This window comes from Pleurodeles waltl, chromosome 9 (genome assembly GCF_031143425.1).
Source record: "Pleurodeles waltl isolate 20211129_DDA chromosome 9, aPleWal1.hap1.20221129, whole genome shotgun sequence".
In the NCBI taxonomy this organism is placed as follows: domain Eukaryota; kingdom Metazoa; phylum Chordata; class Amphibia; order Caudata; family Salamandridae; genus Pleurodeles; species Pleurodeles waltl.
In genome coordinates, this window is record NC_090448.1 from 382,355,624 (window position 1) to 382,377,737 (window position 22,114).

At 47.3% G+C, this 22,114-nt stretch overlaps 1 protein-coding gene across 8 annotated transcripts in view; it reads left to right on the forward strand.

The window, feature by feature from the left end:
* RYR1 (ryanodine receptor 1) overlaps nt 1–22,114 on the forward strand; it is a 1,068,376-nt gene that overhangs the window by 252,498 nt on the left and 793,764 nt on the right. For all 8 annotated transcript variants that reach the window (XM_069206982.1, XM_069206985.1, XM_069206986.1 and 5 more), the window contains exons 25-27: nt 456–603; nt 3,410–3,618; nt 13,328–13,502. In XM_069206982.1, coding sequence (XP_069063083.1) covers nt 456–603; nt 3,410–3,618; nt 13,328–13,502 — 532 coding nt within the window. The remainder of the gene's footprint in view (nt 1–455; nt 604–3,409; nt 3,619–13,327; nt 13,503–22,114) is intronic.

Below are 22,114 nucleotides of genomic sequence, written 5' to 3' on the forward strand. Positions count from 1 at the left end.
TAATAAACTACATACATAACATATTGACAAATACACATAATAGACTTGAAAGATAACGCATAGTTTTCCAAGTCTCTGCCCGAGTCCGAATTTGTTAACAGGACCACAGTGTGGCCTTATTTTAGAAAGAGGTTCTTTAACTCCAGTTCACTGATATGTGGCTAACCACTATCAAGTGGTTATCGGGATCTTGAATTGAAATCAGTGAAGTAAAAATAACCCCCATCACTGGGCAGAGAGGATTAAGGACTCGGTTAGCAGATAGCAAAGAAGAAACACGTTGGAAAGAGCAGACAAGTTAGCCAGAAAGCAAAGGTAGCACTGTCGGGTTCACTCAGAGCTACACAGATTACTTTAATCAATCATGCTTGATTCCTCACTTACCTCTGCAACTCTGGCCTTTCTTTGTACCACCATATCACCCCTCTCCTTTATCTTTCATTTTCATCTCACAGGACATTAAAAACAAACGGAACCCTCGCTTAGTCCCTTACACCCTGCTGGATGAAAGAACCAAGAAGACCAACCGGGACAGCCTGTGTGAGGCAGTACGAACGCTGATTGGTTATGGCTACAACATTGAACCCCCGGACCAAGACAGCAGTAAGTCACTAGTGGTTATCGCCATCTGTTTGCCTCTTTAACCTTTGGCCTAAACTCTCTATTTCATCCCACACATGCCTATACATAATTATAAAGCCTGTATGGTTTTTCTAATCTAAGTGTTAAAGTTTATCTGGCTAACCTTACCTTAACTTATTGGTCTTTCGAACTTTAACTGTTCTTCCTATCGTGGCTCTTGATCTGTCTGTCTCTGCAGCCATAGCTCTTCTACCTGTTTTTCTGAACTTAGGCGGTCATTATGAACATGGCAGGATGCCCCGCCTACAACCATGCTGGCGGTCGACAGAAAACCGCCAGTAGCGGCAGCAGGCACCCCGCCATATAATGACACCTGGAGCCTCACTGCCATTGAAGGCGGTGAGGGCCGCCATGCACTATGCTAGCGTTCAGTGGCGGCAGTAGATGCTGCTCCACCTTCACCGCCACGTCAGTCCAGACACCGCCACACCTATAATGATGCAGTCATAGGCGTGGCAGTGTATGGATATGCAGTGATGCCGGCGGAGCAGCATCCTAGGAGCCCATTCCCTCCTGGAGCAGTGCCACAGAGCAAGTAAGTGCTGCCCGAGAGTGAAGGTGGGGGAGGGGGGTTGTTGAGTGAGTGAGTGCGTGCATGGGGGTGTGCGTATGTGTTTGTGAAGGGGAGGAGGTGTGTCTGCATGTAGCAATGCGTGTGTGTATGTCTAAGTATGCATGTGTGTATTTGGGGGTTGGGGGGCCTAAATGGAGGTGACGGTGGGGGATGGTGAGGGGGGTTGGAGAGGGCCTACAGGGTGATCGGGGGAGGCGGGGTAGAGTGGAGGATTTCAGGGTTCGGGGTGGGAGGTTGGGGGGTGTCCAGGGGCTTGGGGGAGGGTATTCCTGTCACCAGTATGCTTTCCGCCAGGGATTAACCCACTAGGAAATCCCTGGTGGAAATGGGATTATTATCCCACTGGCAGTCTATGCTCGACCTCCAGGTCGAAAGTAGCTACCGTCGGCCCAATGGTAGATTCCGGCCTGGCTGTGGGTAGTAGTGAATTGGCTGCTTTGCAGGCAGTTTACTACTGTCATCTTTATATGGCAGTCATGCACGGCTATGCTGTTGGCGATAATTACCGCCACCGCTGGCGATGCGGTCATTACCGCCATGTTCAAAATGAGGGCCTTAGTCTACTTTTATAGTGTTGGCTTTCTGTATGAGTCTAAACTTGGCCACCCTGTCTGCCTCTCTTACCAGTTTTCTGGTTTGCTTGCCTTACTATGCCTGTCTAACTGGAATTCTTTGCCATAGCAGTGAAGGACAAACTAGCCACTAATCTTAGTGCATACTCTCCCCTTCCTACAAAATGAGGCAAACAGATCTGTAGGGTTAGCTCGTACTGTAGATAACATTCTCCCTAATCCTTGGCAGGGACAACTAAAGGGGCGTACAGGGAGTGTCATCATGAAGGACACAAAGGTTCAGGAGACTAATTATCACACATTGGGGACCTGGCACCTACCTATCTAAAGGATGGCCATTTCCTGTGCTTTGCAGGACCATACGTTTATTAGGTTTTCTAGTGATGCAAATTATTTTCTTACTTATTGGTCGCTTGAAATTAAAATCGCAGAACAATCCCTCGGCTTATGGCAGTTCTACAACTTCTAATACTCTCTTCTGCTAAGAGATGAGTAAGGCTGGTATCTTCCATGTGAATTGACCTCCAGTGGCTCAGTATGTGCCTAGTGCTCACTCTGTCTCTTATTGACAGCCCCTGTGTGGCCACCTCCAGGCCTTGAGGGTTGGGCCAGTGTGAGCTCACAAGGTGCCACCCAGGACAGCACACCCTTGGTGTATACACCTCTGGTGGTAATGTTACTCTATGACTCCAAGCCAACAGGAACTCTGTTTTACTGCTGCTTACTTCTGTTTTAGAATCTGCTGCATTCTTGCTAATGTTTTCTTGGCCGATATCAAGTAAGGCAATTTGATTGACACACCTGAAAAGGGAAAGCCACTAAATGGATCATAGTGTGCCTGGTGACGTGGAGTCATTGGATCACCTTACCTGGTGTTGAGTCAGAGCTCTTGGTCTTCAAGACTAACTATCCTAAACAAATTCAAACAGACATGCACTTCAAACTTGCATTAGAGCCATTCAAACAATGAGCAACCCACTAATTTGCATACTGCTGCCGTGATTCATTCAGACAGCCATCCTTTGCTTTCTGTCTGCCCTGTTCCTAGATATAATTTCAGAAGCGGGCATGTGCCTAAGGCCTGCCAAAAGAGTATCAGGAGGGAGGGAAGGTGCTCCTTCGGTGCTTTCATTCAAACAATACAGACGATGCGGAGCACAGCATACATACTTAATTCAAACATCAAGATACATTGATCGTTCTTACTTCAGACAGTCCACTTTCTCTGCAAAGACATAGGGCCTCATTATGAGTTTGCAGAGTGAAGTACTCCATCCCAAACGTGACGGATATCCCGTCCGCCGTATTACAAGTTCCATTATGTCCTATGGAACTTGTAAAACGGCAGGCGGGATATCCGTCACCTTTGTGACGGAGTAATCCCCTCCACCAAGGTCGTAATCAGGCCCACAGTCCTGTAAAAGTAATTCAGAAAACCTTTGTCGACTCTCTTCACGATTTATTGTCATATTGATATATATATGGAATTTGAATTCATAGCAAAGTGAAGAAAAAAATAACTTAGAACTACAGCCTAATTAAGTCAATAGGAACATTAGAAAATACTGCACACCTGCTCACTTTGAATAGCAGGCATTTTTAAACTTGTCTGTTCTTTTAGCTGCTGCTCAAGGAGTGACCAAGATTCGCACAGAGAGGGTGCGGATCTTCAGGGCCGACAAGTCATATGCTGTCAAGTCGGGTATGTGGTACTTTGAATACGAAGCTGTCACCACTGGAGAAATGAGAGTTGGCTGGGCCCGGCCAGATGTGAAGCCTGATGTGGAGCTAGGAGCGGACGAACTGGCTTATGTCTTCAATGGATGCAGGGTACGTACAAGAGCCATTTATATGTATTGTGATGGGAGCACTGAACTAGTAGGTGAACCACTGAGTTTGCATAAGGAGTTGTGTGCTTACGTCTTGGTGTCCCTAGTGGCCTATTGAATGACTATTGCACCTTTCTATTTCTCTTTTCATCTGTCCAGTGTACAACTCCACACATAAATAGCATGCACCTGCAACAAGGAATCTTGACCTTCACTGTGATTGCACGGATACATCTGTGTTGGTACCACTGCATTTATAAGCACATCTATTTATGGTGAAGTTTTGCCTTTCTGACCCTGCTATGCTTTTGCAGCTCTGATGTCAGGGTCTTGTTGGTTGTATTGCTTCATCCTTATATATTACTCTACATCTGATCCCAAGGTGAAGATACAGTCAAAACAGCCCAGGCCTTGGGAATTTATTGTCACATGTATTTATATTCGTCATAGAAAGTGTGTATTGAAGTTACTGATTAAGAGCAGCACAAATATTTAAAACTCCTAAAGATAATAATGCCTTCTCCAGCACTGCATCTTTCATAGATATGCATGCTTGATTTTTCCCCTGACATACATGCCAAGCTTTGTGGAGATCAAATATATACTCCATAAATGGGTCTTTAGTAAAGAGCTTCCTTTCCCAAACTCCTTAAATAGCTTGAAGGGATTTCTTGAGTGGCAGCTATGCTGCCTTATTAAAATATAATACCTCCGCCTTTCAGCATAGAGAAGAGCAGACATTTTCCATCATAAGAGGGAAAGAGGTTTTTAAGAAAGATAAAAATTCAAAAGGTTAATCTGAGAGAACAACGAGTAAAGCACAGCGGATGCCTTATTGTCTGGTGCATGCAGTAGAATATCTTACAGTTGGAGCCTGTCAAGAGGGTTGGAAGCCTAGGTTCCCTTTGTCTGACTGGTCAGAATATGGGTCATAAAATGAGATGGATGTGCTACTTGTGGTCACTGGCTATTTTGCTTTTGTTTTCTGTATCAATGGCTGTGCAGAAATACTGCTATGTTAACATGACATGACGACCGAGGATTCCTAATCTGACGTCTGGGAATAATTCAAGCATTTGAATCTCTGAAAAATACCACTACGGAAGAACTGGTGTAACAGGTAAGTAATGTCTTCTTCTGGGTTATATGGGGCTGAGGAACATATTTACAAACATGTTCTAGCTGATTCAGTTGCCCTCTGCCAAACGAGAACTCAAAAGTGAAATGAAAAAAAGCTCTGCCATGAAGTTTCCAAATCCATTATTTTAATTTCAAAGTTGAACCACCAACAGTGGGACAGTTTGGACTGGACCTTTCTTGACTCATTACCAAACAATTTGTCCCCAGCCCTACAAACTGCGACTGACTGAACATGAGTGGTCTGTCCTGGCTTCTTCAAAGTCTTTGTAGCTAAGTCACAGAAATATATATTTCTAAAAAAAATAAACCTATAGTTCGCCCAAAAATAAACTTCTTTTCCCCATCCCTCTATCCTATTCAGATGACTAACTGAATCTCTGTTCATCAAAATCTACCTCATGTAAACATTTTGAATGGTAAACTACAAGTTTTACATTCTGCACCATTGGCTGATATGGCTGACAGATGTTCTTGCTAGAACGTGAGAGATGCAAGCTTTGGCTACACTATCTTTAGGAGCACGTCAAATAAACAAAGGCTTGGGAAAGACAGATTAAATAAAAAATGTGTGATCAGGTGGTATTCCCACCTGACGTGATGGTGCTGGCCTCCATTTAGGATCTGCGGGGGTTCCAGCCGGATCAAATACGGCCTTCCCATGTGGTCACACAGGAGTACCGAGGTGTATTGTAGGACAGTGGAAGCATCAAAAAGTGAAGCCAACATTGTCCTGTGGTATCTTGGAGTGCCAGTTGTGCAGTACTACCACAGAACTACTATCAGTGTACCACATAAAAGAAAGATGGGTTGCGAGTCCATGGGGGGGTTGCATACCATGGAATTATGCCAGCAATGGTTATTGGACACCCATTGGGGGGTTGGTCACAAGGCCTGGCCACAGGGGGCCTGCAGCCAGTCCCCCACCACGCACGGTCAATGGTAGTCTGTGGTTGGGGTTTTGTTGCTTTGTGGGCTGTAGGGTTTGAACACAGGGCTTGTGCAAATCCACGCTGCACATGACGGCCTGTGGGGGTTTAGCAGAGGGCAGGAACACCAAGCTGATCACGTTGGGCAAATGGCAGGAACTGTGGACCACAAAGGGAAGGATGAAGGGCATGCACATGTGTAAAATGTGTAAAGGAGAGAAAGGGGGCAGGGACAGGAACCTGAACGTGCAGGCGGGAGGGGCAGTGGTAGCACAGTGGTCCGTGGAGGGCAGGAGAGAGGGGGTAGGATCACTCAGATGGACAACAGATGGCTGAAGGGAGGGGTAGGGGCACATACTGACCAAGCAGGGCAGGTGGGAGAGGCAGTGGCAGCACAATGGAGGGTGGGAGAGATAGGGCAGTGGCATGCCCACAGACAACAGAAGGCAAGGAGGTGAGGGGTAGTAGGGGCAGCAATCTGACCAGGGTGGGCAGGCGGCAGGGGAAGTTTCAGCAGAATGGACTGAGGTGGACAAGAGGTGGGGGTAGATGTACTCACATGGACAAAGGAGGGCACGGGAAAGGGGGCTGGGGCAGAAAGATGAACTGGTAGGGCAGACAGCAGAGGTAGTAGCACAACAGACCACAGATGGTAGGAGGTAGGGGGCAGGGGACTGCAGATAGACACCGGTGGGTATGGTGGCAGTAGGCAAACCAGGGGGCCAGGTGGCAGGGGCTTTGGCAGCACAACAGAGCACAGATTGAAGGAGCTATGGGGCAGGGACATGCACAATGACAAAAGAGGGCAGGGGGATAGGCATGGGCAGCAAACTAACCAGGCAGGGAAGGTGGCTTGGGTAGTGGTAGCACAACAGATAGTGAAGAGCAGGTAAGAGTGGGCAGGGGCACGTACATAGACAATTGAGGGCAGGGGCAGCAAGCTTATCAGGCTTTGCAGGCTGTAGCAGAACAAGGGTCCATGGAGGACAGGTGGGAGGAGGCAGGGGCGCACACCCGGAGAACCTAGGGGAGGGGAGCTGACCACAGAGGGCAGGCTTGCATGAGCAGGGGCAGCAAGCTGGCCACAGAGGGTAGCCAGAGGGGGCAGGGGCATGCACATGGAGAATGGAGGGCAGGGGCAGCATGCTGACCACAGAGGACAGGCACGCATGGACAGGAGCAGCACAGTGCACCAAGGAGGGCAGGATGATGGGTGCAAGACCCCACCTATTGAGGTTGTAGAGCAGTGTGCAGGGCACCAAGCTGACTTTCAAGGGCAAGCTGTCATGGCCAGGGTCAGAAAGCTGACCATAAAGGACAGGCAGCAGGGAGCAGGATCCCACAGAGAATGGAGGGAAGGCAGGGCTGGAGTCAGCAAGCTGGACACAGAGGGCAGGCTGCAGTGGGTTGACCACCTCTGTGAGATCAGCCTGGGTCAGTTTCTCGCTGTGCATGCCTGAAGGCCATGCACAATTGGGGTGTTGGCTGAATATGATCAAAAAGCTCTAGAAATTCACTGACAAAAAGACAAAAGTTACAGAGACGTTACAGTTAGGTATGGTGTTATGATCTTCATTACAAATAGAAATTAATTGAAAAAAAACCTTATAGTTAGATGTTGAAATAATGTAAACTCTGAAATTTGAAAAACCTCTGAAATTCAACAGTGTTTACTAAGCTAACTATAAGCTTGCCTACACCATGCACTGCTTATGACTGACCACATATATTACATCATCCATGACATGTTAAATGACATCATTGATGACATCTCAGATAATATAATTTATGACATTACTGATGACATCTTCCAAGCTACTGCAACTCTAATTCTTCTATAAAAAACGAGATCATTTAGAAAACAAAGTAGGTAGTGAAGGACCAACAAACATATATAGAATAGATTGACTATATGTACATGTGTACATGCCCGAAAGGAAAATAGTGTAACACTGGAGACAAGTCTGATTCACAATGGTAAAAGTTATATGGTTCAACTACCAGTAAAGTTTTACGTGCAAACAGTACTTCATTTAAGCAAGGTAGAGACTGAACACAACTAGTGTGAGTTGCAGACATGCGTTACATTTCGGTTGCAGCTTAAACCAAAACCCTAAGGTAACTATAACTGGCACCCCTGCAATGCACAGTTTTCTCAGCAATAATTTTACAGCAAATGTTGCTGAGATATTATCAATGATGTCATAGAAGATTTTATGAGTTTTGAAATATGTGGGGTAATTAGCAGTGCATGGCGAGGGTGCAAGTTATAGTTACCTTAGGGCACGAGTTATAGTTACTTGAAATAACTGTAATTATAACTGCTGTATTTCTATGGTTTTGTGTATGTAAAATGTGAACCTAACTCTAACGCCCCTGTAACCTTTGCTTTTTTAATCCATTTCTACATTTTTTAATTCTATTTTCTAAGTATAATGTCCCTGTAACCTTTGGTTTTTTTACTGAATGTTTTTGTAAATGCAACATAATATTTAATTACCATACATTAATCCAGCCTCTGCCATGCATGGTCGTACGCAGCTGGGGCTGGCCACAGCGCCTGCTGCCAACCCCCTGTATCCAGTCAACCCCATGCCACATATGGCCTTTGGTTGTGTGCAGCAGGAGATTGATCCTGGTCCTGGCCTGTAGTCAGGCCCTGTCACCAACCCCCCCAAAGGCAGTCAATCCAGGTGGGGGGAAACACAACCCCCGCTCCCTAGGCTGATTTCGACCCCAGAGACCTTATCCCCCGTTGCCTGCCACCTTTTTTAGGGGAGAGGGGGACATGGCGCCCTCCCTGGGGCGTATCTTGCCCGGGGGCCCTCATCCCCTGGGGTCCATCAATTAAATTATTGGCCACAGGGACCCCATTCTCTGGGGCCTGGCCAGAATGTAAAGGGGAGGGGAGCACTCAGCACCGGCCAATATTGGCCCCTGGGGACCTAGTCCCCCAGGGTCTGCCAAGTAAATGTTGGGTGCCCTGGAGCCCACCCAGGCACCCACTTCAGATATATAAAATGGGGAGGGGCACACTGCCTTCCTCCCTAGGCTGATTTTGGTCCCTGGGGACCTGATTTCGCAGGGCCCAGCCCTACTATTAGGAAGAAGAGGGGCATGTAGACCCCACCCCTGGGCCAATATTGGCCGCAGGGACCCCATCCCCTGGGTCATAGCAACACACTGAATGGGGAGGGTGACACGTAGCCTCCCTCCCTGGGTCAATATAGGCCCTTGGGGCCCCATCCCCCGGAGCCTGGCCACTACATGTTGGGTGCCCTGGTGCCCACCCACGGTACCCACTTGCTGTTAGTTGGAGGCCACAGGGGAGCCTCAATGCGCCCATAGCCCCAGCTTATTCCCCACCTCGTGCAAGAGCTTAAAATACTGCTTCCTGCAGGTCGGAGCAATTTATTCATCTTTTTCCCTTCCGCTTCACAGTTTCCAGGGTAACCGATGAAAAGTCTGCTTCCAGCGCGCAGGAGCATTTTTCTTGCTTCCTCCCGCTGAGAGCAGACTTACTGTTTGTTCTTGTTTGGTGGGAGCTGTCAAAGCTCCTGCCAAGCGAGAGCTAACTGCTACGTCCTGAGGGTGGGCACCTCCAGACAAAGGGAGCTGGCCCTGGGTGTGGCAATCCCCAGGGCCATTACTGGCTCCATTGGGGGGGGGGGGCTTTCCAAATTGCACAGCTAAGCCTGAAGGATGGGGTCCCCGGGGCTGATCGCAGCCCAGGGAGGGAAGCCTGAAGGCTCCCCTTGGTCTTTCTAGAACTGACTATACCTAGTAACTATAACTTTCACCCTAGAGTAACTATAACTCGCACCCCGCCATGTATAAGTTATCTGATCAATAATTTCACTGGAAATGTTACACTGACATTATCACTGATGTTATCAAAGATGACATGAGTGCTGTAAGTTGTGGGGTAATTAGCAGTGCATGGCGAGGGTGCGAGTTATAGTTACCTTAGGGCGCAAGTTATAGTTATTTGAAATAACTGTAACTATAGCAGGTGAATTTCTGTGGTGTTCTATGTTTAAAATGTGAGCCTCACTACAATATCCCTGTAACCTTTGTTTTTTGAAATTTCATTTCGATGGTTTTTTAAGTTCCATTTCTTCACTACAACGTCCCACTAACCTTTGTTTTTTTCCAGTGAAATTCGATGTTTTTTTTAGCATAAAGTAATTTCCACTCCAAAATGTTATTCCAACCACCACTGTGCACGACCAAAGGCTGTGTCCAGTGGTGGTTGGCCACAGGGCCTGCAGCCAGGCCTTGCAGCGAACTCCTCTAACCAGCCAACCCCGTGCTGTGCACGGCCTTTGACCAAACACAGCAGGGATTGGCCGCAAGTCCTGGCCTGCAGTCAGACCCTGTGGCCAACCTCCTCCACAGGCCGATCTCGGCCATGGGGACCCTACTCCCTGGGGTGCGGCCTAATAATTTTTTGGGGGGGAGTGGGGATGCGTTGCCCCCTCCCCTGGCCAATCTCTGCCCTGGGGAAACCATTCCCCAGGGCCAGGCCTAAATATTTAATTTTATTTGGGGAGGTGGGCCATGTGGCGCCCCTCCCTAGGCTAATCTCAGCCCCGGGTCCACTACCTCCCAGGGTCCAGTCTAAATAGTTAATTGTTTTATTGGGGAGGGGGTCTGCGCAGCCCCTCTCCCCAGGTCGATCTCAGTCCCGGGGACCGCATTCCCCAAGGCATGGCCTAAATAATTGTTTTTCGGGGAGGGGGGCTGCATGGCCCCCCTTCTCAGGCCAACTTTGGCCCTTGGTGACCCCATCCCCTTGGTCTAGCCTAATTATTTAATTTTATATGGAGAGGTGGGCCGCATGGCCCATCTCCTCAGTGCTGATCTCAGCCATGGGGAACCCATCCCCTGGGGCCCAGCCATGTGACCTGGTTGCCCTGGTGTTTGGGACCTACGGGGGAGCCTGAAGGCCCCAGCAGTCTCAGCCGGCTCCCCACCTCCTGTGGGAGCCGGCATTACTGTCAGTCCCTCTCTGTGAGAGCAATGTTTCCTCTCTTTCCCTGCCTGCATCTCCACGGGCAGGGAAACAGAGGAAACTTCCGCTCACAGTGAGGGAGAGCTGTTTGACAGCTCTACCTCACTGTGAGCGGAGTGTTTGTTCTGACTTCCAAGTCAGAGCAAACAGTTGTGTTCCAGGGGTGGGCACCCTTGGACTTAGCAGGAGCTGGTGCTGGCAGGAAGTGGTTGCAAGGGCCATCAGTGGCTCCTCGAAGGTGGTTGCGTGACCCCCTCCAATGTATATAGCCCGGGGAGGTGGTGGTCCCTAGGAGTTGGGGGTCCACAAAGGACCCCCTATCTTTTTTAAAATTTGCCCTGGGGAGGTGGGGGTCCTTGGGGCTGTGAGGGAGCCATGCGCCCCTGCATTCAATTTGTTTAAATCCCCAGGGAGCTGGTGGCCCAGGGACTGTGGGAGGGCCAGGTGCCCGCTCTACCCCCCAACACATTCAGAATTTGAATGCCCCCAGGACCTGACCCACCCGGGGCTGCAGTTAAACAAGCCCGGGAACCTGCACGTGATTTTTTTTTTTTTTCGGCTGATCCACCACGGCTGCTGCCAAAAATGTTAAAACATTTTTGTTTGCTCTGGGGGCTCCCTGTGGGACCCCAGCACCAGAGCTAAGGGGTCAGCGTGTCCCTATCCTGGCCCCTTTTCTTTTTTTCATCTTTTTTTTGGGGGGGACTGAAGCTGAGTCCCAACATTGCTGCCAACATTTCTTTGCTGAAGTGTTGGCAGGTCGCTCAGATCTGAGCACAAGATCGGGAGGGTTCGCTGAGCCTTTAGGTCCCAATATACAAACTTGTTTTTTTCTTTAATTACTAAAACACTACTGAATGGGTTGACATCAATAACAATAACAAATAGTAGCTACCTTTCTTTCAAATTTGGTACAATTCCATCCAGTGGTTCGGGCCCTGTTCCTGATCAAAATCCTAAAAGGATCCCTCTCGAGCCAGATGTAAAACCATTGACATTTTTTCATGAAGCTACAGTTCGTCTAGAGCCGTGGTACTCAAAGTACGGCCCAGGGGCCGCATGCGGCCCCTCAGGTTGTTGCATGTGGCCTCCTGGTCAAAAGCAGCACTGAACTGCTTTTTATCAGACTGAGCACTAACTTTAAAAAAATGTTAACCAAATAGGCGTTTATTTACAGGTTAATTGCAGTTAAAAAAAGGATATAACTAGGGTGTCCTGCACCCCTTAACTTTAGGAACACTTTAATTTTTTTAAAGACATCTTGCATCAAAAGTGTAAAAATATAAGTCTCTTCAGAATTGAAAAAGTGTATTTTATTAACTTGCAGAACAGTTTCACCTTGGTAAATCAGATTATACCAGTACATGGAAAATTGAGAAGTTTTTTTATTTTTTTATTTTTAAAAGTGATTTTTTTGAAACTTGAATCTAGAAACATTCATTCTTTCCCCACCCTGGAAACAATGCCAATAGTGAGCTAAGAGGCAAGTCAGTGGTTATGTGGCCCTTTAAGTGGCCTGGTTTTGTGTTATACACGAACAACAATATTGTTTATTAAATCAGACACAAGCTAAAATTTCATACACCACTCATCCTGAAATCCTGTGTTTCTAGTCCTTTTATATGTGAGAATGGAGGAAAAGTGGAAGGAAAAATTGCATAAGATCACACAGTTTCGTAAAGTGGGGAAGCCGAGATTAATACCTGGTTTTCTGTTTTGACTTTGTGCACTTCAGCCACTAGATGTTTATGCTTTACTCCCATAAACCAACCTTACTTCCAACACCCCCCCAACCACGACTACCGTTCCTCGCTTCAATGCGGCCCTTGGTCACATCACAGACCAAAATGTTGGCCCCCGGGAAAATCTTTGCGAGTACCCATGGTCTAGAGGTTCCTCTTGAGAAATGTAAACCATTTAAATTTGTTCATGAAGCTGCAGTTCTACATGCCCTTACTACAGATTCCTCTCAAGTCAAATACAAGTGCTTAAAATGTCAATCACAAACCTGAGGCGGTGTTGCTGTACTCATTTTTTGTGGGATAAATAAATATATATACCAAATGTTGATTTATATTGAGGAGGCAACATTGCGACTTACAATAAATGTCTTGTGTTATGGAAATAGTTGATGACATCCTACTATACAGATGGACAAGTGTCTAACAGTGCTAATCTTGGGGAACTATTTTATGGGAGTATGTATACATATCTAAGGGAAAATCGCAGTCATTCAAGGAGAATTTATCCAGTTGTAGGAATGGGGGTGGTCTGTTGATGTCTACTTTGTGCTGTGGTAGGAGGAAGCATAATGTAAGTGACATTTGAACAGGCCAGTGGCGAAAGATTGGTGATTAAGAGGCCCTATGTATGTATGTATGATATTTTTTGGAAAACAAAGGTTTGTTAAGAGAGTTAAAACTATGGTTAGGCCCGATAGAAAACACATATAGGTGTATTAAAATATCTTTGGAACTTGAGATTTTTTGTTGTTCAGGACTATGCTGTTTTCCTGGAAGTGTTTGATTCAGGTTGTGAATGGCTGACAAGTCACAGACATGAAATATTTGCACTACAGTCACTTCTTAAGGATTTCATACCTTAACATAATATATGTTTATGTCCTTCAGGGTCAGCGCTGGCACATCGGCAGTGAGCCTTTTGGTCGGAGCTGGCAGCCAGGTGACGTGGTAGGCTGTATGATTGACCTGACTGAAATGAATATCATGTTTACCTTAAATGGAGAGATGCTGATCAGCGACTCCGGATCCGATGTAGCCTTCAAAGATATTGAGATTGGGGATGGTAAGTTTCTCCTTGTCTGATGTGTTGCATGGAGGATTGTATGTTCTTCCAGGGACGATGGGATACATGGAGGTTTTTCTTTATTTCGGTATGATGGTTGCTGCGGAATAAGAGCTGTTTGTGCAACATCACGTTTTGCAGGGAATGGGATGATTTTTCTCTACACTCTTACCTCTTTCTATCAGGACCACCAAGAAGATGTTTCAGTAGTTATTAATTTTACCCTGCCTCAAGTGGGCACCATGCCACAGTGAAAAGCTCCTAACCTTGTGAATTTCCCCAGGCGGCAGGCTGGACCTGGAAACTTTAAAGCAATCCTTTGTGCATCAACAGGTGGTGTTGTGCGGCTCAGCATTGTATCTGTTGCCTGAGGATGTGACATCTGGGCCTGTATATGTACGCTACCTCCCCTGCCTGACTCCAGCTCCTTTCTTTCTGTGTATTCTGACATGGATTCTGAGCTAGCAGCTGTCTTCAGACAGAATTTTCTTCCCTCACAAAAACCTATTTTTTGTAAAAATTCAGTGAGCATAGATGGGCTCCAAAACAAAAGGTTTTAACCTGTGTGGTGACTGTGCCCAACAGATGTAATTGAGAGACACCCACTGTGTCTGCCTCTGCTGTCTTGGGTCCTCACATGAATACGTGTTGTACTCCTACTGCGTGCAAATATACTGTAAGGCCATTCGCCACCACACAGTCAAACTTGCTGTCACCGAACTCCGGTAGAAGAAACGTCAAGGGTGTAGACGCACTTCCCTTCTTGAGGCCGTTCTTGTGACTGCTCTAAGTCAAAGTCACAGAGTTCAAGTTAGTCCCGTACATTCACAAAAACACAAAAAGTTGACACATTGGGCCCTCCCTTTGTCCCATCACTCACACTGATCAGATTTGCGCAATGCCTCAACCACCTTCCTGCCTCGTAGCCACTTCTTGCACGAGGAGCTGACTTTCCCTATACCTCCGCTGAGGACAGCGACTCCACACATTTTAAATAGTATAATGATGACATGGACACATTATTCTGGTGCTCGACCCAATCCCTCTGGAGCGCTTCCACTTCCCACAGATTCGAGGTTGCTGCCCATCGGCAGATCTATCCCGTACCTGTGTCACTTGACTTCGACCCCAGATCCGTCCCTTCTCTGAGCCTGGTGCTGCTAGCTCCAGTCCAGGTGCAGCGTCCATTGTCACCAACATTGGACCCAAATCCAATGGTATTATCAGATTTGGAACCTCATCCCCTGACTACTGGACTACGCCATTATGACCATTCCCAGCCGGGACACATAGCACCACTCTAAGGAAGACGAAGGTGGCTTTGATAATGATTGAAATATTTTTGCAGCCATAGAGGGTTCAGATGGGTTGGACTACTCTCCTGATATTGGCCTATCCTCCTGTAAGCAGGCAATGGCTACTAAAGACTCTGCCTGCTTTGCCACAGTGATCTGGAGGGTGGTGGTGGTCTTGAACCTGATACTGCCCATGCAAGAGTTCAAAACTAATGTCCTTACTGAGATCCCTAACCCTGCCACTACCACCCAAGTCCCTCTTCTGCCCTTTAATGAACCTCTCATTGATGTGCTGATGGACACCTGGTCAGAATACGATATTGCCCACCATAAACAAACAAGTGGCAAGATGGCACAGGTCAGCCTGGGGGCCCTGCCTTTCTGCCACACCACCCCACCCCGGACAGCTTGGTAGTATGGGCATCACCCAGTAGTCTATGATCCCTATGTTTTAACGTTTGATCTCAGTTTCAGTGAGAGGTTTCCTAACCTCTTGGCCTCCTGCATTCTGCTTGTGGACCACACCAGGTGGCACATGTGGCCTCTACTGTAGGATCAAAAGTCTCAATGGGATCAACGCCAAGGCAAATTATCCGACTCCGTCCAGATGTCAAAGGAGACTTTGAAAGACCTGCAGTGGTGGCTGCTCAACTGCAGTTGGACTGGTGGCAACCCCTCTCCCTACCCAGTCAGAACTAAGGGTTGCGGCAGATGCATTTTTACTAGGTTGTGGAGGTCATCTAAGAGAGGTGGACATCAGAGAGCTCTGGTCTCCGGTGGAAGCTTGCCTCCATTTCAACCTGCTGGAGTTGTGAGTGAATCACTTAGCACTAAAGGCATCCTTCTGACTATCAAGGGGGAATGGGTACAGGTTCTCATGGATAACATGACCACCATCTGGTGCTGCAATAAACAGGGTGGAGTAGGGTCGTGGGCCCTGTGTTTGGAGGCCTTGCACCTCTGGAAGTGGCTGAACACTCAGGGCATCTCCCTGGTGGATCAGCACCTGGCACCTTTAAAACCCAGACCAGACAAACTCAGTCAGTGCTCCTTAGCAGATCACATATGGCAATTACACTTAGAGGTGGCACAGTGCATCGTCCATCAATGGGGAGAACCTTGGTTCAATCCGTTTGCTACAGCCAAGAATGTGTAGTGTCAAATGTTTTGCGCATTTGAGTTCCCAAGGCAGTTCCCCTTAGAGATGCCTTCCGTCAGCACTGGCGGTTGGGACTCCTGCACTCCTTTCCACTCTTACGTCTCTTGTCCAGAGTACTCAGTCTTCCCCAAGAGTGGTTTGTGTCATCCTAGCAGAGAGGTGTCCATCAACCAAATCTGTTTATGCAGTATGCTAGAAGAAGTTTGTTGTCTGGTGTTCTTCCCAAAACATTCAGCGGTTGAATGCACAGTTGTTGGATATTCTTCTGTTTTGTTTGTCACTAGCACAACAGTTAAATGTTATCACTCAGCCCTTTTGACTTTCTTACGTTTACCTGATTAGCCATCTCTCTTCATGTCACTGGTTGTGATGCGTTTTTTGAATGGACTGGTCCATGTACCCACAACTCTGTTTGTGATACCACAGCAGGACCTTAAGATGGTCCTCACCCACTTACATGTGCTCCCTTTGAACCCATGCACAGTTGTCCTTTATTCCTTCTTACTATTAAAACAGCATTCTTCATTGCCATAATTTTGGCCAGGCAAGTGAGCGAACTCCAGGCTTTGTCTGTGGTACCACTGTATACATCATTCTTCGTAGACAAACTGTTCCACTGGATGAAAGCAGCATTTCTGGCCAAAGTAGTCACACTCTTCCCCACATAGGGGAATCCAACACTTTATCGGCCTTCTGTGCACTTCCACATCAGTCCATGGAGGAAGAATGGCTACATCACCTTGACTGAAAGAGGGTGCACACCTTCTATGTTGATCGGAAGAGGGACCACAACTTCTATGTTGATCGCTTCAGAGATCACCAACAGGATGACCAACTTTTCATTGGTTTCTCGGGTGGTAAGAAAGGCAAAGTGGTGCAAAAGAGGACCATCTCCAGATGCATTGTTTTATTCGTTATTATCTGCTACGTGCTAGCCAAAAAGCACCCACCCATAAGGCTTACTTGCGAATTCCACCAGAGAAAAAGGCTGCTACCACTGTTGTGGCATTTGGTGTGTCAATCATAGACATGTGCCAGGCTGCTTCGAGGATAGCCAGGTTCAGAAGGACAGACACTTTACCCAATCTGTCCTACAGACCCACCACTAGACGTGGTGTACTGCTTTGGTATATACTCACAAGTGAGGAATCTGCAGTTAGAAGTCTCTATCAGAAGAACAGGTTATTTACCCTCAGTAATGCCTTTTCTGGTAGAGACACTGTCTAACTGCAAATTTCTCACTAACCCTCCTTCCTCTACATTCTGTTGAACGGACTCATACAGTCCATTAATAAGATGCCAATCTAAAACATCTGGCTTCAAAAATAAGGTAATGGATGGAATGCTTAAATTAACCTATGTTGCTGGTAATCGCTCAGGATGAATCCTAATCTATCATTTTTCTCCCACTGTGCCATAGCAGTTTGGAACCATATGCAAATCAGACTTGACCGTGCTCCAATAGGAATGGTCTTGCCCGAACTTCCAGACCAGATTTTCCCTGAACCAGAACACAGGCAAACCAGGACTGGTTTTGCCTTATTTAGGGCTCCTCAGCCAGCTATAGCTTGGTTCCAGTGACATAGTGAACATGAGACCGAAGTCCAAGTATACATGTCACACTTATGGCATCAAAAACAAGGTGATAGATGGAATGCTTAAATTAATTCCAGCCACTGGAAACTGCTCGGGCAGCATCCCAATTCACTATTTTTCACCCACCATGCCAGCTCAATTGGGACCCTGCTCCAATGGGAAAAGTCCCACCTGAAGTGCCAGGTCAGGTCCTCCCTGAACTGGAACACTAGCAAACCAGGACCGGTTTCACCAGTGTAAGACATCTGCACACTGCACCTTCTGATTTCAGTGGCTGTGTGGATGGAAATCAGGTAGAAACTGTAATCAGTGCGTAGGTGGCATACGTATAGAGTCCTAGGCCTCATATCGAGTGTGGACGGATCTGATGTGAAGTAGCATAATGCCACCTATCAACGCACAAAGGAAATGCTTTAAAGTTTCCAGATCCAGTCTAGCACCTGAGGAAATCCACAATATGAGGAATCTACAATTAGATAGAGTCTGTATCAGAAAAGGTGTTACCAAAGTTAAGTAACTTGTTTATCTGTCTCCCTCACAAGTCCCCCATGCCCCCCAGTTGGCTGTAGTCAGATCTTTTGTCATACACAACTCTGTGCTACAGTACCTGTGTTTTCCAGTCTTTAGCATGCTAACTGTTGTCTCTTAGTTTTGGGGTTCCCAATACAGAACATTATAGGGGTTAAAGGGAATATCCTTTCAATAGTCTGGGATTGCCATTCAGTATTGCACTGGATTATGTTGAAATGTGTACAGCCAAGACAGGGAAGGGGTGTGCTGGGACGAAAAGTCCCCTGCATGGTGGCGGACACATACCTCTACCCTGACTACCCCAGCTGCATGGCTATTTGGACGTCGGGTACTGTTGTATCTCATGGGTAAGCAGGGATCATGTATGTATGCCATGACCTAGGACTGTCCCTTGGTAATGCTATCTTGTTAGACTGGTAAATGGCGCACCAAGTGCTACCCCCAATTCAGATGCTCCCGTGGTGGCAGACTATCCCTTTGACAAAGGACAGGACAGAGAAGAGAGCACTTCAAAGTAGTCAGCAACCACATAGGAATTTCAAAGTACCAGACACTAAATCACATCTATGTCTGAATATGGACTATAAGAGAGGGATTAAGGGTCCCACGAATTGTTCATCAGTGTGGAAAGATCATCAAGACATCGAGCTGCTGCACCCAGGTCTGGGGACCAGGGTCTGCTAGTCTCCACACTAAGTGAGGGACATCACCCAGGAATTCAAGACTACTTGCCCTGAGCCTGGAACTCCAGCCTTTTGCCACCTGCCAAGACCTGCTGATCCTGTGAGAGGAGGAGACTGCCTGGATGGAGCGAGGCCCAGTGGGAATCCTGTTGAGTGGATCCCTGTGAGTGAAGTTTAAAATGTCCTGACCAGTTGGGCCATTTCGAGAGTGTGTGCTGTTCCCACCTCTTGTGGAAAGTTTGAGATCCCCATATACCAGGTGGGACCCACTGTGAAGTTTAGAGCCATTGCACTTGCTGTAGAATTTGGCAACCCCTTATGTCAGGTTGGGGTCACTGTGAAGGTTAGGGCTGTTGCTCTTACTGGAAAAAGTCAACAACCCCCATATGCAAGGTTGGGGGGGCTATGAACTTTAAGGCCATCACCCTTGCTGTTGAAAGTCAGTGACATCCATATGCCAGGTGCATGCCACCATGAAGCTTAGGGCTCCTGTCTTTGCTACAATAAGTCAGCAACCCCTGTGTGCCAATCCCTTTGTGCAAGGTGCCACTGTGAAGCTTTGGACCTTTGCTTGGGAACATCATACCAAGAGGATCCCTTTTGACACAGTGTGAATTGCAGTGTGTGCTCTGACTAAATGTCTTTGCTAGATGTGTGTGTAATGTACTGTTTATGCATACATGGCTTCTGATTTCTTTTTAGTTACAGACAAGGTACTGGATTGATGCTTAAGGTTAGCAGAGAAGTAGATGATTGCTGTTGGTGATACCAGTGAATCTCCTTTCTCTTTCTGATGTCTGCATTAGCCTACATTAGTGATGACATAGTCTGGGACACACAATTTCCTAATGTAAGGAAATGCCTCCCTTGGCATGGTTACCTCCTGACTTTTTGCCTTTTGTTGATGCCAGTTATGATTGAAAGTGTGCTGGGACCCTGCTAACCAGGCCCCAGCACCAGTGTTATTTCCCTAAACTGTACCTTTGTTCCCACAATTGGCACAGCCCTGGCACACAGATACATCCATTGTAAATGGTACCCCTGGTACCAAGGGCCCTTTTGCCAGGAAAGGTCTCTAAGGGCTGCAGCATGTCTTATGCCACCCTGCACATGCATGTGTGTGCTGGTGGGGAGAAAATGACTAAGACGACATGGCACTCCCCTCAGAGTGCTAAGCCCACCTCTCATTGCCTGTGGCATAGGTAAGTCACCCCTCTATCAGACCTTACAGCCCTAGGGCAGGGTGAACTATACCACAGGTGTGGGCATAAGTGCATGAGCACTATGCCCCTACAGTGTCTAAGCAAAACCTTACACATTTTAAGTGCAGGGTAGCCATAAAGAGTATATGGTCTGGGAGTTTGTCAAATATGAACTCCACAGTTCCATAATGGCTACACTGAAATCTGGGAAGTCTGGTATCAAACTTCTCAGCACAATAAATGCACACTGATGCCAGTTTGGGATTTATTGTAAACTACACCCATAGGGCATCTAAGAGATGCCCCTGAATACCAGTCTGACTCCTAATGCTAGGCTGAACAGTTTCTGCCAGCCTGCCACAATCAGACGAGTTTCTGGCCACATGGGGTGAGTCCCTTTGTCACTCTGTAGCCAGGAACCAAGCCTGTACTGGATGGAGGTGCTTCTCACCTCCTACTGCAGGAACTATAACACCCGGCAGTGAGCCTCAAAGGGTCATGCCTTTTGTTATAGCACTCCAGGGCATCCCAGCTAGTAGAGATGCCCGCCCCTCCGGCCACTGCCCCCACTTTTGGCGGCAAGGCTGGAGGATATAATGAGGAAAACAAGGATGATCTACCCACCAGTCAGGGCAGCCCCTAAGGTGCCCTGAGCTGAGGGGACTCCTACCTTTAGAAATCCTCCATCTTGAGATTGGAGGATTCCCCCAATAGGAATAGGGATGTGCTGCCCTCCCCTCAGGGAGGAGGCACAAACAACTTTGCAACTTTAAAGAAACTTCCAACGAACTCTCTCTTCCCGCCGGACGCGTGAGACTTCTCACTCTGCACCCGACGCCCCCGGCTCGAGCTCCAGAGAACAAACACAGCAGAGAGGAATCCCAGGTGACTACGATGACGTGAGTACCCTGAGTCGACCCCTCCTGCACTGCCACAGCGAGGCCTGCAGAGAGGATCCAGAGGCTCCCCCTGACCGCGACTGCCTGGTAACAAGGAACCTGATGCCTGGATCAAGCACTGCACCCGCAGCCCTAAGGACCGAGCCCCCAGGACCGAGAGGAACCACCTTCCAGTGCAGGAGTGACCAGCAGGCGGCCCTCTACCTAGCCCAGTCGGTGGCTGGCCCGAGAAGCCCCCTGTGTCCTGCCTGCATCACCTAAGTGACCCCCGGGTCCCTCCATTGCTTTCAATAGCAAACCAAACGCCTACTTTGCACACTGCACCCGGCCGCCCCTGTGCAGCTGAGGGTGTGTTTTGTGTGCCTGTTTGTGTCCCCCCCAGGGCTCTACAAAACATCTCTGGTCTGCTCCCCGAGGACGCAGGTACTTACCTGCTGGCAGACTGGAACCAGAGCACCCCTGTTCTCCATAGGTGCCTATGTGTTTTGGGCCCTCCTCTGACCTCTGCACCTGACTGGCCCTGTGTTGCTGTGGATTTAGGGTTGCCTTGAACCCCCAACTGTGAGCTGCCTATGCCCAGGAGACTGACTGTGTAAGTGCTTTACTTACCTGAGAAACCTAACCAAACTTACCTCCCCCAGGAACTGTTGATTTTTGCAGTGTCCACTTTTAAAATAGCTTATTGCCATTTTAACTAAAACTGTGTGTACTACTGCTTTGAATCAAAGGTCTATACTTACCTGTGTGAATACCTTGCATTTTATGTACTTACCTCAAATCTTGAATCTTGTAGTTCTAAAAATAGGTTAAGAAATAATTTGTTTCTATATAAAAACTATTGTCCTGGAGTTAAGTCTTTGAGTGTGTGTTCATCATTTATTGCCTGCGTGTGTACAACAAATGTTTAACACTACCCTCTGATAAGCCTACTGCTCGACCGCACTACCACAAATTAGAGAATTGGTATTATCTAATTTTGCCACTATCAACCTCTAAGGGGAACCCTTGGACTCTGTGCACACTGTCTCTCACTTTGAGATAGTATATATAGAGCCAACTTCCTACACCTAACATCAGTAACATTGCTTACTAAAATACCTGTATTATTAGACCCATAGCAATTATTTAAGAAATATCAAACTTTATTAAAAAAGACAGAAAGGTCTTGAAGATTTACCTCCTGGAATACGTCTTTTAGATTTCATTTTTCGAGCATCTTCCCCTTTTTCACTGTATCTTTTCTAATG